Consider the following 20,468-nt stretch of genomic DNA (forward strand, 5'->3'; position numbering starts at 1 on the left):
TTTAAAATATCCAGTCACTTCCCTTCTTCTTTCCATGGTTCATTTTACATATCATAAATCCCTGCATATGTTACTATAACAATTCAAATCAATTTTCCACTTTTACATCCATCAAAAATTATTTACTCTGTTGAATTTATCTTAATGCTGCCAGTGTTTTCAGCTGTATCATTATTTTCCATATATTCAATAAATGTTTTTCAATCTTCTTTAAACATATGTTCTTCCTGCTCTCCTATTCTATATGTTAAATCTGCAAGTTGTGCATATTTTGTCAACTTACGGTAAGTTGCCAATCCTCTTTAGTTGGGACCTCGTTCCCTTTCTATTTGTGGGCTAACAGTTGTTGCATGCATAAATAACCTTTTCTGGCGCCTGGGAAGTTCAGTCTGGGTTATCCCCAGCAAAAAGGACTAAGGGGTTTTTTTTGGGGGGGGGGGAGAGAAGTAATTTTGAACATTTTTTTCAATTCATTATACATCATTTCCCAATACCCTTTTACCTTTTTACATGTCCACCACATGTGGAAGAATGTTCCCTCCACTTCTTTACACTTCCAACACTTATCTGATTCTGTCTTATAAATCTTAGCCAACCTACTTGGAGTTAAGTACCATCTATGAATCATTTTCAAATACTTCTCTTTCAATGAACAGCATGCTGTAAATTTCAGGTCACTTTTCCAGAGTTTCTCCCAGAGGTTAAGATCTCTATTTTGTGCTTTATTGTCCAGTGTGTCATTGAAGCTTTAACAAGCTCCTCTTTTGTTTCCCATTCTAATAACAGATTATACATTTTAGACAAAAGTTTATCTTTGTTTTTTCAAATTGTAATCTTTGGTCCAAAAATTCATTCTTCCTATCTAATTTAAACATATCATGTAACTGGTGATATTGCAACCAATCCGTAACTTGGCTCCTTAGGTTTTCCATTGGTTTCAGTTTGAGTCCCGCCCCCGCCCCCCGTAAAATCCAGCAGTTCCCTGTACAGTGGTACCTCGGGTTAAGTACTTAATTCGCTCCGGAGGTCCGTTCTTAACCTGAAGCACCACTTTAACTAATGGGGCCTCCCGCTGCCGCCATGCCGCCGGAGCACAATTTCTGTTCTCATCCTGAAGCAAAGTTCTTAACCCAAGGTACTATTTCTGGGTTAGCGGAGTCTGTAACCTGAAGCGTATGTAACCTGAAGCTTATGTAACCCAAGGTACCACTCTAAGTCTATCCATAGTAACTCTCTTAATTGTAATTGCTTTGATGGGATATAACCATAAAGGTGTTTTTCTTTCCAGCAGATTTTTATATTCCTCCCAAACTCTATACAGATTCTTCCTAAGAATGTGGTTCATCCAACTCTTACAGATTTTCACTTTCCCAAAGACATGCATGCCAGCTAAATTTTAAATCACGACCCTCTAAATCTAGGATATCTGCATTGTCCAATGCAATCCAATCTTTTAACTAGCATAAACAAGCTGCCTCGTAATACATTTGCAAGTCTGGCAGAGCAAAGCCTCCTCTTTCTTTTATATCTGTTTAATTTTATGTTTAAATCTTGGCTTTTCCCCCATAGCAGATGCATTTCTGATGTAGCCATCTTTCTGATCTATAATCATGCTCCTGATCAAAGGTTGGAATTGGGTCTTGGTGACTCATACATGATTACGGGCCAGTGTGTGACTTAAATGGTAGCAAATCCTGTCTTCCCACAACTCTGAAGTCATATTTGGGGTTTGGAGTTGGATCCTTTGTACAGTCATACCTTGGAGATCGAATGGAATCCGTTTGACTTCCAAAACGTTTGGAGACCAAAGCGCAGTTTCTGATTCGCTGCAGGAAGCTCCTGCAGTCAATCGGAAACCACGGAAGCCCCGTCAGTTGTTCAGCTTCCAAAAATAGTTCGCAAACCAGAACAGTCATTCCCGGATTTGCGGCATTCGGGAGCCAAAACGTTCGAGAACAAAGCTGTTTGAAAACCAAGGTACGACTTTATAGGGATCCTATTTAAAGTGGGCTTGGAGGGGCAGTAGGGATAGGATATGGATCCTTCTGTATCTATGGACAACTCAATGGCCATACACAGTGGAAGTGCAATCTCAGGCGTGTTTTCTCTGTAACAGGTCCCACTGAGTTCAATAAATGATTCCCAAGAATAGAAATCATAGTAAAGGGTTGAGTATCTAACGTGCACAAACATTTACGCAAGCTTATGTGTATGTCAAAAGAACAATTTTTTTTCCTTAAAAATGAGAGTGGGACTCATTGTCCTGTGTTGATAACATTGCCACAGTTAAGATGAGGTGTAAAAGAGGAAATAATCATAGCAAATGCTCTTAAGAGGCATTTTCATTTATTTCCCCAGAGAGGGAGGAGTTAATCTTGTATCTATTTAATTATGAGCCTTTGATTCTCCCCTCACTCAACTCTGCTTTACTAGAAAACTCTTTTCCTCCTTTCATCAGACAACGGGGGGGGGGGGTGTCACTGCTTCTGTCTCTCTCCAGATTTGTCAGCATTTTGCAGGAGGGATTCAGGCGCTTACTGATAATTTTAGTTTTTTTCAGGTAAAGTGGATTACTGTGCTTTGTCGCTCTGATGCAATGAATCCACTTTTTAAAAAGAAACAAGACTTTTTGCAGTTTGGGTAAGCGACACTGAAAGGTGTGGCTTGATTGAATGAATGACAAATGGTAGATGTATAAAAAAAGCAAACTGGGATGAATGCAGGATGAATGTTCATTCTTGTGTAAGCTACAGGCAAACAAATCAGAACAAATACTCAATAAAGACTGGCTATAAACTAACCCCCATGTAAACTTTGTGCAAGCAAAATCAAGCAAAATAATAAATTGGCTGTCTGGAGGAGCCTGTTTAAGGGCGTATAATACTATTACTAGAGTTAATCATGGAAGGTGTACATTAAACCTGTAAGCTGCCTTGCACCAAACCAGACTCTTCGTCTGTCCCACTCAATTTGATCAGATGTGACAGATAATGGCTCTTCAGAGTTTCAAGTGGGTGGGGGGAGAGAAAGGTATTTTCCAGCCCTGCCTGGAGATGCCAGGAATTCAACCTAGAACTTTCTACATGCCAAGTATGTGCTCTGCCACTGACATGTGACCCCTCTCTGTCAGTGATGGAAACTAGGGTCCTTGGCTGAACTGCACAACAAGACAGGACCAATTCTAGAGCCACCACACCAGTGACTGTGGGATTTTGGGTGCTGATTTCTCTTGTCTTCTCACATGACTACACTCTGTCTCTTGCAGATCTGGATGCCTTAGCACTGCCACTTCCTGGTCCACTGTAACCCACCAAAAAAGCAGATGTGTCCCTGACTGCATCCAGCCTCCGACAAACCATGTTCAACCCAATGAACGCACCAGTTAATAACTACGTGGAACACTGCTACCTTCGCCCCCTCCATGGGCAAGGCCAACCCAGCAGCATGGTGGAAGGTCAGTCTCACAGCAACAGCCAGGGGCAGCATGGGCCAAGAGCAGCACAGTCCTCTTGCTCAACACTCCACCTGAGCCATCTGTTTGCCTCTCCTTCTGTTCTTTTCCAAGAGGGTTTTCCAACCCACCCAGCTTCCTGGAACCTTTTCCATGTTGCTATGTCTGCTGAGGAGCTAATGCATGGAACCCTTTAATGCTACAGAGGATTTGTAGAGAGGGTTTTCTAGGAATTCATGTGCACATTCAGTTTGGGCTGAGGACCAGCAAGCTCTGCAGGTCCTCGTTTTTCTCTGTGCACCTGAGACAATGCCCTTGTGTCTCAGAACACATTCATCACACCCCTTGAGGTAGATGTTGGAAGGGGATATTATCAGGGGTCTTGTTCAGGATTCAGTTGTCTGCCAGTACTGGTCTCCTCATTGAGGAGCCCCTGATGACATTCCAAGGAATCCCAGGGTGGACCAAAACATCCCCTGCTTCTATTAATGGCTCACTCTGTTCTTTTCCAGGAATCAATGACTTGCCATATTACCACCAAGCCAACTCCATGGGGAATCATCACACCTATGGGATGTCACCTGGAGGTGAACATCCTTCTCATACTGATGGTGAGTTTCAATGACAGGTGGTGGCAAATTCATGAGAAGTAATGAGTGGGGGGCAAGGTAGAAGGGGACACACTGCAGCCTACAGACTTGAGAGCACAGATAAGTAAGCACAGGCCGAAATTTTGCATGCAGCTGGAGTTTTCTTTGATAGTTTTGCCATAGCTGCTACTCTTGCTGAAAAGGCAAGCTCTTGTGCAGTTTTCAAAGTGGCTTGTCTCTTTTGCTGTAGGACCCGCCGTGGTGACAACTTCCCCAGCACATACATCTCCACTTTGGAACATGCCTGTAATTACTAGAGGCTGTCCTGGACAAGGTCAGCATCAGTGGTCAACAATATAGGGCACCTCCCTGGGCCCACACCCCCAGTGGGGACACACTACTGACACTAGAGCCTCCTGCTTTTGTTCCTCCGTCTTGCTGTGTCAACTGGTTTACCTTCCCACTCCAAGGCTGCAAATACACTGTCCATTTAAAGCACATGACTTCCCCCAAAGGATTCTTGGCTGCTGAGAACTGTATCTGTGTGAAGGATAAGCTACGGTTCCTGGGATTCTTTGCAGGAAGTAATGCGCTTGCACAAGAAACAGAAACAGAAGAACCCTTCATCAAGTTGTCTTTTGATGCTCTTAGAGCAGGGATAGCCAACCTGGCCAACAGGTTGACATGAGCCAACAGTGTGACGCGGCAGCTAAAAAAGCCAATGCAATTCTGGGCTGCATCAATAGGAGTATAGCATCTAGATCAAGGGAAGTAATAGTGCCACTGTATTCTGCTCTGGTCAGACCTCACCTGGACTACTGTGTCCAGTTCTGGGCACCACAGTTCAAGAAGGACACTGACAAACTGGAACGTGTCCAGAGGAGGGCAACCAAAATGGTCAAAGGCCTGGAAACGATGCCTTATGCGGAATGGCTAAGGGAGCTGGGCATGTTTAGCCTAGAGAAGAGGAGGTTAAGGGGTGATATGATAGCCATGTTCAAATATATAAAAGGATGTCACATAGAGGAGGGAGAAAGGTTGTTTTCTGCTGCTCCAGAGAAGCGGACACAGAGCAATGGATCCCAACTACAAGAAAGAAGATTCCACCTAAACATTAGGAAGAACTTTCTGACAGTAAGAGCTGTTTGACAGTGGAATTTGCTGCCAAGGAGTGTGGTGGAGTCTCCTTCTTTGGAGGTCTTTAAGCAGAGGCTTGACAACCATATGTCAGAAGTGCTCTGATGGTGTTTCCTGCTTGGCAGGGGGTTGGACTCGATGGCCCTTGTGGTCTCTTCCAACTCTATGATTCTATGATTCTATTCTATGATTCTATGGCCCCCTCCCCCACCAACCCCAGCAAGCATGGTCAGTGGGCAGGGATGATGGGAGATGTAGTTCAGCAACACCTGGAGGGCCATGGTTTCCCCCTCCCTGTCTTAGAGGGCCAGGCAACCTCATATGATGAAATGCATTGGAGAATGTGCTGGTTCAATCCCTGGCATCTTGCCCTCGGGAGGGGAGAAGATGCACAAACAGCTTGGTGACCTGCCAACATTCATTTAGAGCACCCCAATGCTTTAAAGAAATAAACAAACTCTAGATAGCCTTGGAGGCAGGGAACCCTGTCTGAAAACTTGGAGAGCAGCTGCCAGCCAGTGTTGGCAATATACTGACCCAGATGCAATGTCTGACGAAGGATAAGGCAGCTCCCTGTGTTCTTCCTGTTTCCCACCCAGGTACTCGCTTTTCTACGCCCCGAAGCACAGCCAAGTTGACCAAGAAGCGAGCGCTGTCCATCTCTCCTCTCTCAGATGCCAGCATTGACCTGCAGACTGTCATCCGCACCTCTCCCAGTTCCTTGGTGGCTTACATAAACTCCCGCTGTGCTTCAGCTGGTGGCTCCTACGGGCACCTCTCCATTGGCACCAGCAGGTAGGTTTTCCCTTCCAGGATAGGTCAGGTTTGTGTGTATTGCGGAGCCCCAACTTTTTTTTAGGACCAGGGACATATTTGGAAATCTGAGGAACTGTCCTGGGCACCATAAAAGCCTGTTCCTCTTATTAACTTAAACTCAGTGCTAGACCTCTGACAAAGAGCCTTCTTCACTTGTATGCAAAATGTATGGGAAACTCTCATACACACCCAAATACATCAGCCAGTTGTGGCTCCTGAGCAAATACGCACCATGTCTTTGCAACACACATTATAAACCTCATACTTTGAAAAGTCAAACATGTTTTTAAAAATGTGCTTGACCAGCACCTGCCTGTCACTCAGACCTCCCAACACCCCAAGTTCTCAGTTTTCCCCAAACTGGCACAAATGAGCTTCCACTCCCCCTTCTTCCCACTCTAGCCATTCTGAAGCAGAAGCATATATGCCCCCACTTTCTATTATTTACTCTTTGGGGAAGCACACCAATGTCTGCCTCCAAAGCCAGAACCTTTTGTGTGTGAGGAGCACTGCAATAAGGAGTGGGGAATCCTCACACCCAAACTTGACTACATCTCCTCAATTCCGCACTCCTTAGCTGCCCAAGAAAGCCCAATTATAGATAGTCAGAGGGTAGTTCTGTTAAATTAAGGTAAGCCAGGTGAGGGGATGATGTACAAATGCACTCTGAACAAAATGAAAATAGTTCTACGGTTGTGCCGGAGATTAAAAAAAACCTTCCTGCTTATGTTAGTTCTCATTCTCCACTAATAGTGCCCCCCAATCAGAAGTTTCTTCAGCTCCATGTTTCACAGCTGGAGGGCATTGCCCATGCCCTTTCAAGCATAAGGGCTAGAAACTTTCCTTGCCCTTTTTGTTTTTTAAAAAACTGCATTTGGGCTCAGTAACGCGTTATGCACATCTGTTGCATCATGTTACACATGCACAGCACTGCCATTATGCAAACGCTCATTGTGCAAATGGTGCATTATGCAGGTGTTCTGCATGCAAACAGCTTGTGCTTTCTTCTGTCACCCTTGGCAGTCCTTCCCTTGGGTTCCAGAGCCCCATGGGTCACCAGAAAGCTCAAGGGATGTCATTTGGCCACAACCCGCCTATGGCTCCCTGTGGATCTCATGAACACATACCTGGCCGGCCAGGGATGATGCACCATATGCCACCACCCCGTGGGATGCTGAAACACTGCCAGGTAAGTGGGTATCAGGTTCACCCGCCTGCCCCTCTCAATGTGTCACGCTCAAGCAGGTGAATACCAAAAGCCCCCAACATGACACCGCCGTACCCATTGCTTACCAAGTCCCATAGCCTGCCCCCCCACCCCCCACAAAAAACCCCCTCAGAAATAAATGTTAACAACCCAGGGGTACCTTAGCACTCTTGGTAGGCTCTTAGATTAATCTCTCGCATTCGTTTGGGAAAGCAAGATGGGAGGCCGTAGAGTTAACAGAGGGAGAAGGGGCCTCCTTCGGGTCTGGGGCTGCACTGGGAGAGGGCACCATCACCTGGAGCTCTCGCCGTCTCTTTCCCACAGCTGAAGTCAGAGCCCAGCCTGGGCAGCCCTCTGGATGCCCTGAGCTCCAAGTGCATGGAGGAGTGCTCGGAGGGTGACATTTCCAGCCCAGCCTCGACAGGGACACAGGTAACATCGGGCCACACCAATGTGCTCACACAGACACCAAGCCTGCCCTCTCTCCAAATCCAGAGTCAAGTGTCCAGGACTGGAGTGGCTCATTTGGAGCTGGAGGGGCGGTGGGGGCGTGGAGGAGAGAGAGGCAGATGTTCTCACCATCAGCGTTACACATAAAAACCATGGTGTTTTGCTTGTTTTTCCTCCCAACATTTCAGTCTCACAGCTGGATAGATCAACCTCACTCTAGGCTTGGTTCATGTCCCCTTTGTCTCTCACTCGTTGCCAGTCTGTCCACAAGCCAAACTGCATGTGCAGTGGGATTGTGTGGGGCAACCTTTAGGGGACATGGAGGGGGGGGGAGGAGGAAATCTTGGTGAGCAAGCAGCAGAAATTATTGTGCTGTTGGAATGTGTTACTCAGTCCTACTTTGGGTACAACCCAATACTGTATCTGCTCCATTTTGACCAGATGCCATTACATGAGTTGCTCACCAGAGAGAGCCCTAGCAGAAGCTGGTTTCCAGAGACGCATCAGATCTTTTTGGTTTGGGCAGGCATATCTGATGGTTGCAACTGAGGAATTGGTGGCAGGGTATTTTAACTTACTGACAACATTGAGATGATCATATCTTGGCTTAATAAGCCAAGGTATGAACAAGCCCTTTGGCTGAACACACAGTTCCTTTGCTCTTCCCTTTGTGTGAGTGAGTGAGTGAGTGAGTGAGTGAGTGAGTGAGTGAGCGAGCAAACAGGGAAGTTATAGTTGCATGTTGTGTTCAGGCTTCAGAATGAACCAGGATATTAAACTACATTTTGAAGTTGACTTAATATCCTGACTTGTTCCAAAGCTGTTAACCATAGTTTCTCGGTTCAGATGAAACAAGCAAGTGTAATTAACAGCAGACTTCCTGGCTTGCTTGCCTCTCCACCATGAAGGCAGAGGGGTTGCAAACTCAGCCTAAAGGCTTGTTCATATTTCAGCTTATTAAAGTCCAAACTCTCCTATTATGTCTTATGTTGTTTTAAATAGCATGTTGGAATCCACCCTTAACCTTTGAAAGAACATGTTATGTACAGATACATGTAATTTATTTAAAAGCATCACAGAAAAAAGAAAAAATTCTAAGCTCCACTATGGTGGAAATCTGCCCATACAAATATACCTCTTCCTCCTCCTCCTCCTCTTCCTCTTCCTCCTCCTCCTCCTCCTTCTATACCACCCCATATCATGTTTTCACACCGTCAGTCACCCATGTGATACAGTTACAACCTATGAAAAGATTTTTTTGTGAATTAAATATACAAAGTTGCCTTAAACAAGTCAGATCATTGGTCCATCTCTAGTCCACCGGGGTCTCAGGTAGAGGTCCTTCCTTTCCCATCCCTGTTGCTCAAAGATGATACAGACTGAATCTGGGACCTTCTGCACCTGCTCTTTCATCAACTTATGGCGCCTCAGCCATGTGACCCATCAGAAGGCACAAAAGAGATTCACAGACATCAGCAAAACCCTTGACTTCATCAGTCCATGAGGCCATGGGTGTAGCCGGGGGGGGGCAGGGATGGGCAGCTGCCCCTCCAATTAAAAAAATCAATAAAAATGCATAGCTGAGATTCTGCCCCCACAAAAGCCCCCCCCCAACAAAAGGCCTGCTCTCCCCCTCCTCCCCCCGCAACAAAAATCCTTGCTTTGCCTGTGCACTGGGTGGAGCATCATGGACAGATTTTGCCCCTCTCTCATTGGATTGTGTGGGGGGGGGCAGACTAGGTAATTGATCTGAATTGTTTCCAAGGTTTTCTGAACATGCTCCATTTCTTACCTCCATCCCAGGATCCCTTACTAGGCATGCTTGATCCCCGGGATGAACTGGAGAAGGAAGATGGGAAAGTAGAGGCTGAGGCAGTGTATGAGACCAACTGCCACTGGGAAGGGTGTTCCAAGGAATTTGACACCCAGGAGCAGCTGGTGCATGTGAGTGATGTGGGCCTGTGGGCAGGATGGCGGGGGGGGGGGCGACAGGACGGGATGGGAGGCATCTTAGAACTTGGTGGGAACTGGAAGGGCTGACTTACGCAGTCCAACCCCCTGCCCTGATTAGCTGCATCAGATACATCCTGGCAGGGCCGAAACTAGACTTTCTGTCACCTGAGTCAAAAACCCAGTTTGGCACCCACCCACCCTCGGATGTGTGTTTGCATACACACATGCACATACATACATATAAACACACACACACACACACACACACACACCTCAACACGTTTATTCGTAAAGGATATAAAAATAGGCAATAGATTATTTGAATTAAAAGGAATCCTAAGAAGTATTATGACTGTATGACCAAAGGGAAAGTGAGCATCCCTTCCTGTAAAAGCAAATTGTTTGTCAAAAGTAGAACTTCCATGTGCAGCAATTGTCTATCTGAGGTCAGGTTTTGAACTGGATTTGTTTGGTCACAGGATCATTACAAGACTGCATTACAAGACCATAAGATCAGCCCAGACCCTCTGGTTTCCTTTCAAAAAAAATTTTGTCCTTTTCTTTGAGGCTTGTTGTCACCCACCCCTCTTCTTGGTTCTGTGCAAACCCTTTCAAGGAGCTTTGACATGTACATTTACTCCTGAGTAAGCTTCAACAAGATTCCTTTCGATTTTATTTTTGTTGGACTCTCAATTTTATTTTTGTTGGAAGGGATGCCAAGGATTATCTAGTCCAACCCCATCTAATGCAGAAATCTCAGCTAAAGCATCCATGACAGATGGTCATCCAACCTCTTCTTGAAAACCTCCTGAGGCAGACCATTCCACGGTCGAACAGCTCTTACTCTTAATCATTGGTTCGAGACCTGCCCTCCGGAACAGGAGAAAGGAAGCTTGCTCCATCTTCCATGTGACAACCTTCTCAGTATCTTCCTTTCCAGGCTAAACATACCCAGCTCCTTCAACCATTCCTCAAAAGGCTTGGTTTCCAGACCCTTGAGCATCTTGGTTGCCCTCCTCTGCACACGCTCCAGCTTGTCAACCTCCTTCTTAAATTGTGGTGCTCAGAACTGGACACAGTATTCCAGGTGTGGTCTGACCAAGGCAGAATAGAGTGGGACTATTAGTTCCCTTTATTTGGACCTTAGGCTGTTGATGCAGCCTAGATTAACATTAGCTTTTTTGCTACTGCATCACACTGTTGACACATGTTAAGACACACACACACAGCATTAGCTACCCCTCCCAGTTTGGTGTCATCTGCAGATTTGATGAGCATCCCCTGACGTTGAACAGCAACATGGCCCAGGACAGAACCCTGCGGCACCCCACTTGTCACTTTTTTCCTGGATGATGAGGAACCATTAATGAGTACTCTTTGGGTTTGGTCAGTCAACCAGCTACAAATCCACCTAACTTACCTTGATCAACCCACATTTTACCAGCTTCTTCATGAGAATATCATGGGAGACTTTGTCAAAAGCCTTACTGAAATCAATCACCAAAAAAAGAAATCAGATTGGTCTGGCATGACTTATTTTTGAGAAACCCATGCTGGGTCTTAGAAATCACAGCATCCTTTTCTAAATACTCACAGACCAACTGTTGAATTAACTGTTCTGGATTGTAATGCTATTTTCCCTTGCATATAATATTTATTTATTGGGGGTGGGGGATGCATGCCTATATGGCGAAGGCATGTTCTTGGGCTCTCCTCGGCACAAACATATAAATATAATAACAACTCTCCTTCTTACTGTGTCAACTTGTAAATGAGCCTTCTTCAGCTTCATGGGGAAAGAGGAGCTCACGGTTGCCCTTCACTTTTTCATCTTTCTCTCCAGCTGAACCCCAGACACACTGAGAGGCTGGGAGCCTCAATGGCACCCCTCTGGAAGCTTCACCTGGGTCAGAAACCCTGGCTAGAACCCCCCCCCCAAGCTATGGCTCTGCATCCTGGAACGATGCCTGCTTCCACTCTGTAATGCTTTGCAGTGATTAGGCAGGATCAGAAGCTAAACTATAAATGCTGGTGATGAATTGTGTTTGCCACTGACTTCCACTGACTTTTTACCTCTGCTGCATTTCTCCCCTGTCATTGCAGCATATCAACAATGAGCACATCCACGGGGAGAAGAAGGAGTTTGTGTGCCACTGGCGGGAGTGCTCTCGGGAACAACGACCCTTCAAAGCTCAGTACATGCTGGTTGTTCACATGAGGCGCCACACAGGAGAGAAGCCCCACAAGTGCACAGTAAGTAGGGTGGGCTCAAGGAGGCAGCTGGTTTCTGTCCTGGGTGGAGGATCTGAGGAGAGACGGAGTTTGATGAGGTTCGCACTATGACTGTCTCCCACCTTGTCTTCTTCACAATGAGTACTGTTTTTGTATTGCTACTATTCAGCTTCTGCTAACATCTGTGTTGTTTCATTCTCTACTATGTCCAGAACAAACTTAATTAATTTCAATGCATTTCAGTGGAATGGAAACGTCAAAAACAATGCAGAAAATAATGCAATTAGTTACATCACTGGTCTTCAACAGGTGGGTCAGGAGTCAGGACCCACTAGTGAGTCGTGGTCTGATCCAAGGTGCATCACAACAGGAGCACTACCACCATGCAAATATATTGTAAAAGATTGTGAAATGAGTCCCCTAATGCATGTTTGGGTTGAAAGTGGGTTCTGGGTCTGAAAAAATGGAAAATTGCTGATTTGCATAACTTGTGTGAACTCAAAAACTATAATAGTGAATACTGCTTTTATTCGCTTGTGTGATTTCCATTCCTGACCTTGCAGATTGCACTAGTTTCGATTTCTGATGGAATTCTCTGACATCCCTACCCCTCAGCAGGGGTGCCTCAAATTTTCAAGGAGGCAGCTGGGCCCCCTCAATAATCTGCGTCCTGTGGTGGGTCTCGCCATGCCTACCCACGGCTGCGAAGGGGACCCACCAGGCCTTACCAAGCCTTCCTGTGGCTGTGGTGGGCCTCACAGACTCCTCCTGCCACGTTATGTCACACATGTGCGTCGTGCTCGTGACATCACACGCATGCTCCAGGCACCCCCAAAGTTGGGCAGAACCCAGTGCCTGTGACAATGAGCCAGGTTCCATCTTCCACCACTTCCATCATGTATACCTGGCTGTGAATGGGTGTGGCTGGCTGCCCCATTGGAAGAAGGGTGTGGTGTGTGCACAAAGGAAGCTACACACTTGGGTTGGCACAGAGAAAGAGTGATTTTGTGGGGGTGGGGTTCCCCATTTTGCCATACAACTACCAACTGCTTTGCTATCCTACAGTTTGAAGGCTGCAATAAGGCCTACTCACGACTGGAGAACCTCAAGACCCACTTGCGCTCCCACACGGGTGAGAAGCCCTACGTTTGTGAGCACGAGGGCTGCAATAAGGCCTTCTCCAATGCTTCAGACCGGGCCAAGCACCAGAACCGGACACATTCCAATGAGGTATGGCTAGCTGCCTAGGGTGAACCATGGAGCCTCACGTCAAAAGGATGGCAAACCCCCCCCCCCATGCAGTATTGGTATGACCCAGTGCTTCAGCCTTTTCCGAACCTCAAGTCTCTAGGTGCTGTTGTACTACAACTCCCATTATCCCCAAGCAGTATAGGCAATAGTGAGGGTTCATAGGAGTTGCAGTCCAACATCTGGAGGGTCCCAGTTTGAAGCACACTTGTCTTACTATGAGGCAAAATGAGTCAGAGAAGCATTCTGTGCCTAAAGTTACCACCTCCAGTGAGGGATAATGATCTGTTCGTGTCCTGGCAGAAACCCTACGTCTGTAAGATCCCAGGCTGCACCAAGCGATACACAGACCCCAGTTCTCTGCGCAAGCATGTCAAGACAGTGCACGGACCAGATGCCCATGTCACCAAGAAGCACCGCGGAGACACCATCTCCACCAGCCGGACGCTCGTCCTCCACAGCGATATGAAACAGGAGCGAGACAGCGAAGGCAGGAAAGACGAAGGGAAACTCATGGTGCCTGACTCTAACTTGGTAAGCTGTGCTACACAGGCAGGTTGGGAGAAGAGAGACTAAATTCCAGTGCAAGGCTTATCATGGTTGTTTGGAGAGGACACACGGAGGACGGATCTTGACACTGGGCAGTGGTGGCTGGTGGTCATTGAGACTGCTAGGGCAGAAGGCAAGGAGGCCAACAGTAGGTGGCGCCAGAGCCAATGCTAGGCAGAGCCCACCAATTCTCTGCTGTGTTCTGTGAGACTGAGGAGAGGGAAGGTGGCAGCCAGTGCCTCCCATTGCACTGTTCACAAGCAGAAACTCTGGTAGGTAGGGGTTGCCAGAAGGCAGACTGAGGTTGGTGGGGCAGTGCCCACCGCCAGGTGCCCTAATGAGTCAGCCTCCACACTGGGATATGAGACTAGAATTTATTGAGTTCAAGGAGCACTGGGGGGCACTTCCCTCCTTACGTCTTAAGAAGCACAGAAAGGATGAGTCAGAAAAGATGAGGAAGCTGCCTCATACCCAGTCAGACCGTTGGTCTGCCTGGCCCAGTGTTGCCCACACCTGGACTGGCAGTGCCTCTCCACGGCTTCAGGTGGGGATTCTCCCATACCTACTTGCAGGTGCCCGGGAGCTGAGCTACAGACCTTCCCAAACTAAACCACACTGAGCCAAAGAGGAATTAGAATTTGGTGGGAATTTATGATTCAGCCAAAATGTTTAGTCCGGGAAGCTTCCTGTTCTTGCAGTCCATCAAGACACTTCATCTTCTACAGCTGCACTATAAATCTTCAGAAATTGGCACCCTGAGCATCTCAGCATTATTTCCGTTTTCCTTTCTACCGCCCTCATCCATTGCCCACACCAACTGGAATTTGCCCCAGTGATTAATCAACTAAGTAGATGGATCTACTGAGTAAAGCTGGCAGTCCTGTTTTTTTTTATTTAAAAAATATTGTTTTACCATCACATGTTATTCAGTTTAAGAAGCAAGTTGAAGTAGTTAAGGTGCTGTTTTTGGTGTTATAAAGCCCTACACAGGTAAGGTCCAAGATACTTGAAAGATAATCTCACCCCTTATATACATAGTCACTGCACTCTGCAGGTGAGGGCCTCCTGCAGATACCATTTTATCAGAAGCTCCATTCTGCACAATACAGGAATCAGGCCTTTAATGTTGTGGCACCTGCCCTATGGGATGCCCTCCCCTTGAATACGAGGCAGGCGCCATCTCTACTTTGGTGCCTGATGAAGACCTTCCTCTTCCAACCAGCCTGTTAAGCCGAGATCTTTCCTAGTCTGCATCTGTACTAGAATTGTTTCTATTGATTAATCACTGGTTGTTTGCCACCCTGGGCTCCTTTGGGAGGAAAGGGGGGATGGAAATGCAATAAAAGAAACAAGCAAGTACCCCACTCCTATACAGGTCCCAGTGAGTTCAAGTGGTAGAGCATGAGACTCTTAATCTCAGGATTGTGGGTTCCAGCCCCACGTTGGGCAAAAGATTCCTGCACTGCAGGGGGTTGGACTAGATGACCCTCGGGGTCCCTTCCAATTCTATGATTCTAAGTAGCCAAGATCTCTCCCCCCACCCTGCATGGAACGCCTCCCCCCCCCCCCCCCGAGTTGTTGTGACGATTGCTGTAACCTTGCGATGTGGCTGTGCTCCACCCCCCACCCACCCCAGAAACCGCAGCCTAGCCCCGGTGGCCAGTCGTCCTGCAGCAGCGAGCGCTCTCCCTTGGGCAGCGCAAACAACAATGACAGTGGCGTGGAGATGAATGCCAATGCGGGTGGCAGTTTAGAAGACCTGTCGGCGCTGGAGGAACCGTCAGAGCCCATGGGCAACTCCGGGCTGTCGGCACTGCACAAGCTGGAGAACCTGCGCATTGACAAGCTGAAGCAGCTGCGCAAGCCCCTGTCCGGCAAGGGGGTCAAGCTGCCGTCCATCCCTGGGTCAGGTGCGTGGGGAAGGAGGTCTTGGGGGGGAAGAGGAGGACAGGGGTGTCCACAGGGGGGCAGGCACTAACCTCCACCTCCAAATCCGGATGAGCCTTGATCTCTAGATCTCCAGCTTTCATTGTTTTCAAAGGGTATGTTTCTAGCATTTGTAGAACCTGAGCTAGAAGTCAAAATGGACAGAAACTCTCCTGCCCCTCGTTGTCATGTTTTACTTTGCTGCCCGCCCACCCCAATCAGAAAAACCCCTGCAGAAGCCCATAGAATAGGGTCTGCATAGAGGGTTTCCCATAGGCAGGAGGCAGTGAGAATAACAAGTTGTTGCTCTTCAAGATGGCTGCCAGCAGAGCAGCATCAGTGCTGGGCGAGGCTGCTCTCCTATTTTACCTCTTGCAGTGAAATAGCCTCTTGCAGATACTGTTGGCCTTGGTCTTGTGGTCCGCTCTTCTTTCTTTAGCCATTTAGCACTGCCCCGTCCCAATTAAGTCACAGAGCTGGTTGAGCCATGTTTCTACCTGCCCTGGAGCTGACATCACATACGATGCTCTAAATATGACTGACAGGTGCCCAGATCTCGCAGAGGAGGAGCCCTTTCGCCATTCTGTCAGGCCTTGCCTCGGGCCTAGTAAGCCGGCTGCAAACCATGGGCTTAGCTTTGGGCCTGGCTTTTTGAAATGTGTTTTCTCTGTCCTTTTAGTCAACTGTTCTGCTTCTTCGCAGGCTCCACGAGAGAGATGCCTGGCTTGTGTGGGCCACCCTCCGCTGTCTCTCACCGGCGCATCATGGAGCTGTCATCGGGAGACCTGCCTTCCTTATCCATGCCCGGTGAGCGCCGTGGTAGCACCACCAGCACCATCAGCTCGGCCTACACCGTCAGCCGCCGCTCCTCCATGGTGTCACCCTACCTGCCAGCTGCGGGAGGCCCTAATGGGGTGGGCCCACCTGACGTGTATGACCCCATCTCCCCTGACACCTCCAGACGCTCCAGCGAGGCCAGCCACTGCGGAGGTCTTCCAGGACTGGGCAACCTGACACCGGCCCAACAATACCGCCTCAAAGCCAAGTACGCCGCTGCGACAGGCGGACCGCCTCCAACCCCTCTACCCAGTATGGAGAGGGCTGCTCAGCCCAGCCTGATGGCAGATTACTCGGGCTCTGCCCTGCCTCCTTTCATGCATCGACACAGTGCCAACGAATACCACAGGTGCAGCTCTGGCATCCTCCACCCCCACCTGGCACTTGGCCACGGTGCTCGGCGAGCCAGCGACCCCTCCCAGACGGTGGGTGAGGCCAACCCGCCCCCCCGAGTGCACAGGTTCAAAAGCCTCAGCAACATGAGCCCAGGAGGCATGGGCAGAGCCAGCGGGCAGGCGATTGGGGGCTCGGATGCCAACCTGCAGCGCCACCTCTTCTCGCCACGACCGCCAAGCATCAGTGAGAACGTCTTCTTGGAGAACGCTACCATGGAGAGCACCGGCCCAGCTGGAGAGCAGGAACTGCTGGAGATGGAGCCTTACCTGGGTTACCAGGAGCAGAGCTACCCATGCCAGGCTGCGGACATGGAGCTCCCAAGCAACGTGGCCCATCGAGGTGCGCCCAGGGCGATAGGCAACTTGCAGATGTGTCCTGAACAGCTGGAGGGCGGCTTTGACCAACTGGACTATACCCAGCCCCAATGCCAGATGAGCCTGGCTTTCCACACAACGGTGCGGCACTGGGATGGCGATGGTGTGGGGCTTAACCCTGCAGCCTCCTCTGCCATGGGGCAGTGCCACTCTGCCCAGTACGCAGTCCCAGATGCCAAGCACATGGGGGTAGAAGGTCACGGGGGTGAAGGCCAGCAGGGCACTTTCCAGTTTGGCCAGGCCCACATCAAGGCTGAGCAGCAGTTCCAAGCAGCTGTGCCTGCTCTGGCCTCTTGCCAGGGCATGAAGCAGCTGCCGTACAGCCAAGCCCAGCCTGCCTGTGTCAGGGGTGAGGGGTACCACCAGCCTGAGAGCCAACAGGCCCCATGCTTTGGTATGGGGCAACCCCCCAGCAGGAGGCCCCAGACCCCCATGCTGCAGGTCAAGGAGATGATGGTTCGGAGCTATGTGCAGTCGCAGCAGGCGCTGATGTGGGGGGAGCAGCCAGCCGGTGATGCCATGATGGGCATAGAGAGCGGGGGACAGTGCCAGCAGCCCCAGCCTTACCCCGGCAGCCCCAAGTACCCCAGCTACCCTGCCAAGCCCCCACCAGCAATGGAGAGCAAAGCACTTTCAAGCCCTGGAGGCCAGTCTTACAGCCCAGGGATGGTCCCCCACCCGCCTGGGGGCCCCAAGCCGCTGAGCAGGCCAAGCAGCTTGTGCTACCAAGCCAGCCTCCCTTATGAGACCCCTGGCGAGGGCGGCCCCCACCGGCTGATGCGCTTGCCCCCTCTCCGCAGCCCTGAGGAGGCCAGAGGTTTCTCCAGCCAGCTACACATGCCGTTGGGCAAAGCTTCTGGGAACAAGTTGATGAACGCCCACCAACGTCACTGCCAGCCCCCCAGCTGCGTGGCAGAGGATCCGGGTGGGCCCTTCACCCCCAGGCTGGACATCCTCAAATCAGACTCCTTCTCGTACGTGCCAGAAGAGCAGGTGTCCAACAGCTTGGACACTCTGGACTTGGAGAACACCCACTTGGACTTCACAGCTATCCTAGACGACGCGGAGGGCCTCAGCCCCACCTCCCCGCCCGGCGGTCCAGCCAACATGGCTGTGGGGGACATGAGCTCCATGCTGAACTCACTGGCAGGGGAGAACCAGTTCCTTAACACCCTTTCCTAGGACAGTTAGGATCATGGCTGAGACGACGGGGACCTGCTGTGTATAGGAACCAGATGGGCACAAGGAGAGACAAGGCCAGGGTACCTCTTGCTGGGCTGGACTCAATAACTTGAGGTTGAGGAGTGGGACTGGGGGCTCTGCAGGGAGACTGGGTCCAATTAGTAACTTCCAGGCTTGCCTTTTGGTACCAAATTGCATCTGTTGCAACCTCAGACCTCCTGTACAAGGTGGGTCTCTTGTTGAGAATTGTGCTGATGGTACTGGATGAAGGACAGGTGGCCATAGGAAAAGGAAGTGGAGTCCTTCCTCTCTCCCAGCTGGTAGAGCGAAACCCATCCATCCTCTGTCTCCCGCACTCCCCAAATGAAACCAGTATTCTTAATAAGCATCACCCCAAAGTGCCTCTTCTGCAGAGTCCCCTATGCATTGAGAGCTCTGACAGGCTATCAGCCTGGTTCTAGAGTTTGTTGAGCACAGCTGCATACCTGGGGCCCATGTCGGCCTGGAAACATTTTATCCACAGAGGAACATGTGCAAAAACAGGGCTTTTAGGCAAATTGAAAACTTTGCCTGCATATAGCAGGAGCAGTCTGTGATCTTGAGCAAGCAGGAATGTTGCCACCTGTTCATAGTTCCTTCTTGCAAATTCCACAGGGAAGGAAGGAAGGACTCCCAGTGGAGGAAAGAAGTGACTCTGTGGTTTTGCCTACACAGAGGCTCTGGAGGTTGGTGGTGGGGCTCAGAGCATCTACTAAGAGCAAGCTCTTCTTTGCACATGGCAAATACACTTCTGGCACATTCAGGCCTTTCCGCTCTCCTCTGGTAAAGCTGCTAGGCTGCCTGGAGCCCTGAATTCCACATCAACCTGGGCATTCTCCATTAGCTCCCATCCTGCAGTTGCCACCATGACAAAGCTCACATTGTGATCTAAGTGTAATGTTGGGGGATGTGCAAAAACATCTGCTCTGGCGGCTTCTGCTTTCCTAAAGATACATGGCTTCCACTATCCCTTGCTGTGAGAGCAGAATTGTGGCATCTGCCCCAATTGCCCCAAGGGGCCACTCCATCCACACATCACATTTTTTAAGGCGTACATATGTGTCCTAATCCACCTCTGGCTGTGCATGTAAGTAGTGACAGAGTACAGGTGAGAATCCACATATGATTTATACCAGCAGTTCCCAGTTGAGAAAGGGAGATCTCATTGGGGCTGGGGCAATGACGTTTTACATGTACACTTAAAAACAGATGCATGTGATGAGCCGACATTTGCATACATACATCAGGGAGCTGGGGTGGGCTGTGGATCCTTGCCCGAGTTTATTACCTCTTGATGTATGAAAGGGTTCTTAAATGTCAGGCATCGGACAGAGAAAAAGTGTATGTGCACAACAGGCACATAAGCAGACCACAGTGAGCCACAAGTGTAGAAAGCTGGAAGAACAGCATAGCACACATTATTGAAGTGCCTCACATGCTCATAACTCAAACAAGCAAGCCAAGTTACAAGGGACGACAAACTTCCAAAGACCCGCCCCTGTGCCCTAAGATCACAGGTCAGTCCAGCCCGCAATAAAAACCCTTCTTGAACCCAAATCAGTTCAAAGGCAGGTTCACACGTGTGTGTTGCATCACTTGAGTTGGGCTGCATATCTGGAGAACATTTACCTCCTTTTGAATCTCCCGGTTTGGCAGGAAGCAAGGCAGCCACAACTACTCCTGCTGATTCACTCCTTCCTTGGCCCTTCTGTCCTTCCCAACCTCTTTTAATGACCTGGGTTCCAGGGATGTGCCGCATGGGACACTGGTTGCCTTGACTCCCACTGCATTTGGGGCTCTGAAGTCTTTTTACAGGTTGCAGCCTGGCAACTCCACAGGAAAGCAAATACATCCCTTCCTCTAGTCTAGAGGCAGCTCCTGCCATCTCAGTGTTCAACGGGAGGGAAAGTTGCTTTGCTACACAGCTGCTTTGGGGGTTGTTTGTTTTTAACATGCAAAAACCTGGTTGGGGCGGGCAACCCTCAATGTGTGGCACTTGTGCTCAGCTGGTGAGCTATAGCTCCTGCCATCTATTCAGGCCAGGTTCCCCAAATAGTTCAGAGGCTGGGTTCTTCAGTTTT

The 20,468-nt window shown here is 49.1% G+C and overlaps 1 protein-coding gene across 3 annotated transcripts in view; it reads left to right on the forward strand.

Moving 5' to 3' along the window:
* Window positions 1–18,349, forward strand: part of GLI1 (GLI family zinc finger 1) — a 110,306-nt gene extending 91,957 nt beyond the window's left edge. The window contains exons 2-13 of one of the 3 annotated variants that reach the window (XM_079967072.1): window positions 3,266–3,454; window positions 3,964–4,062; window positions 4,292–4,375; window positions 5,778–5,973; window positions 7,018–7,183; window positions 7,526–7,633; window positions 9,455–9,595; window positions 11,708–11,857; window positions 12,902–13,066; window positions 13,388–13,618; window positions 15,270–15,543; window positions 16,262–18,349. In XM_079967072.1, the coding sequence (XP_079823198.1) occupies window positions 3,358–3,454; window positions 3,964–4,062; window positions 4,292–4,375; window positions 5,778–5,973; window positions 7,018–7,183; window positions 7,526–7,633; window positions 9,455–9,595; window positions 11,708–11,857; window positions 12,902–13,066; window positions 13,388–13,618; window positions 15,270–15,543; window positions 16,262–18,348 (3,798 nt within the window). In that variant the 5' untranslated portion in view covers window positions 3,266–3,357 and the 3' untranslated portion in view covers window position 18,349. The remainder of the gene's footprint in view (window positions 1–3,265; window positions 3,455–3,963; window positions 4,063–4,291; window positions 4,376–5,777; window positions 5,974–7,017; window positions 7,184–7,525; window positions 7,634–9,454; window positions 9,596–11,707; window positions 11,858–12,901; window positions 13,067–13,387; window positions 13,619–15,269; window positions 15,544–16,261) is intronic. The other 2 variants (XM_079967074.1, XM_079967073.1) reach the window with 2 other exon arrangements.
* Window positions 18,350–20,468: the final 2,119 nt, after the last annotated feature.

Source organism: Podarcis cretensis, assembly GCF_951804945.1.
Source record: "Podarcis cretensis genome assembly, chromosome: 2".
NCBI lineage: Eukaryota > Metazoa > Chordata > Lepidosauria > Squamata > Lacertidae > Podarcis > Podarcis cretensis.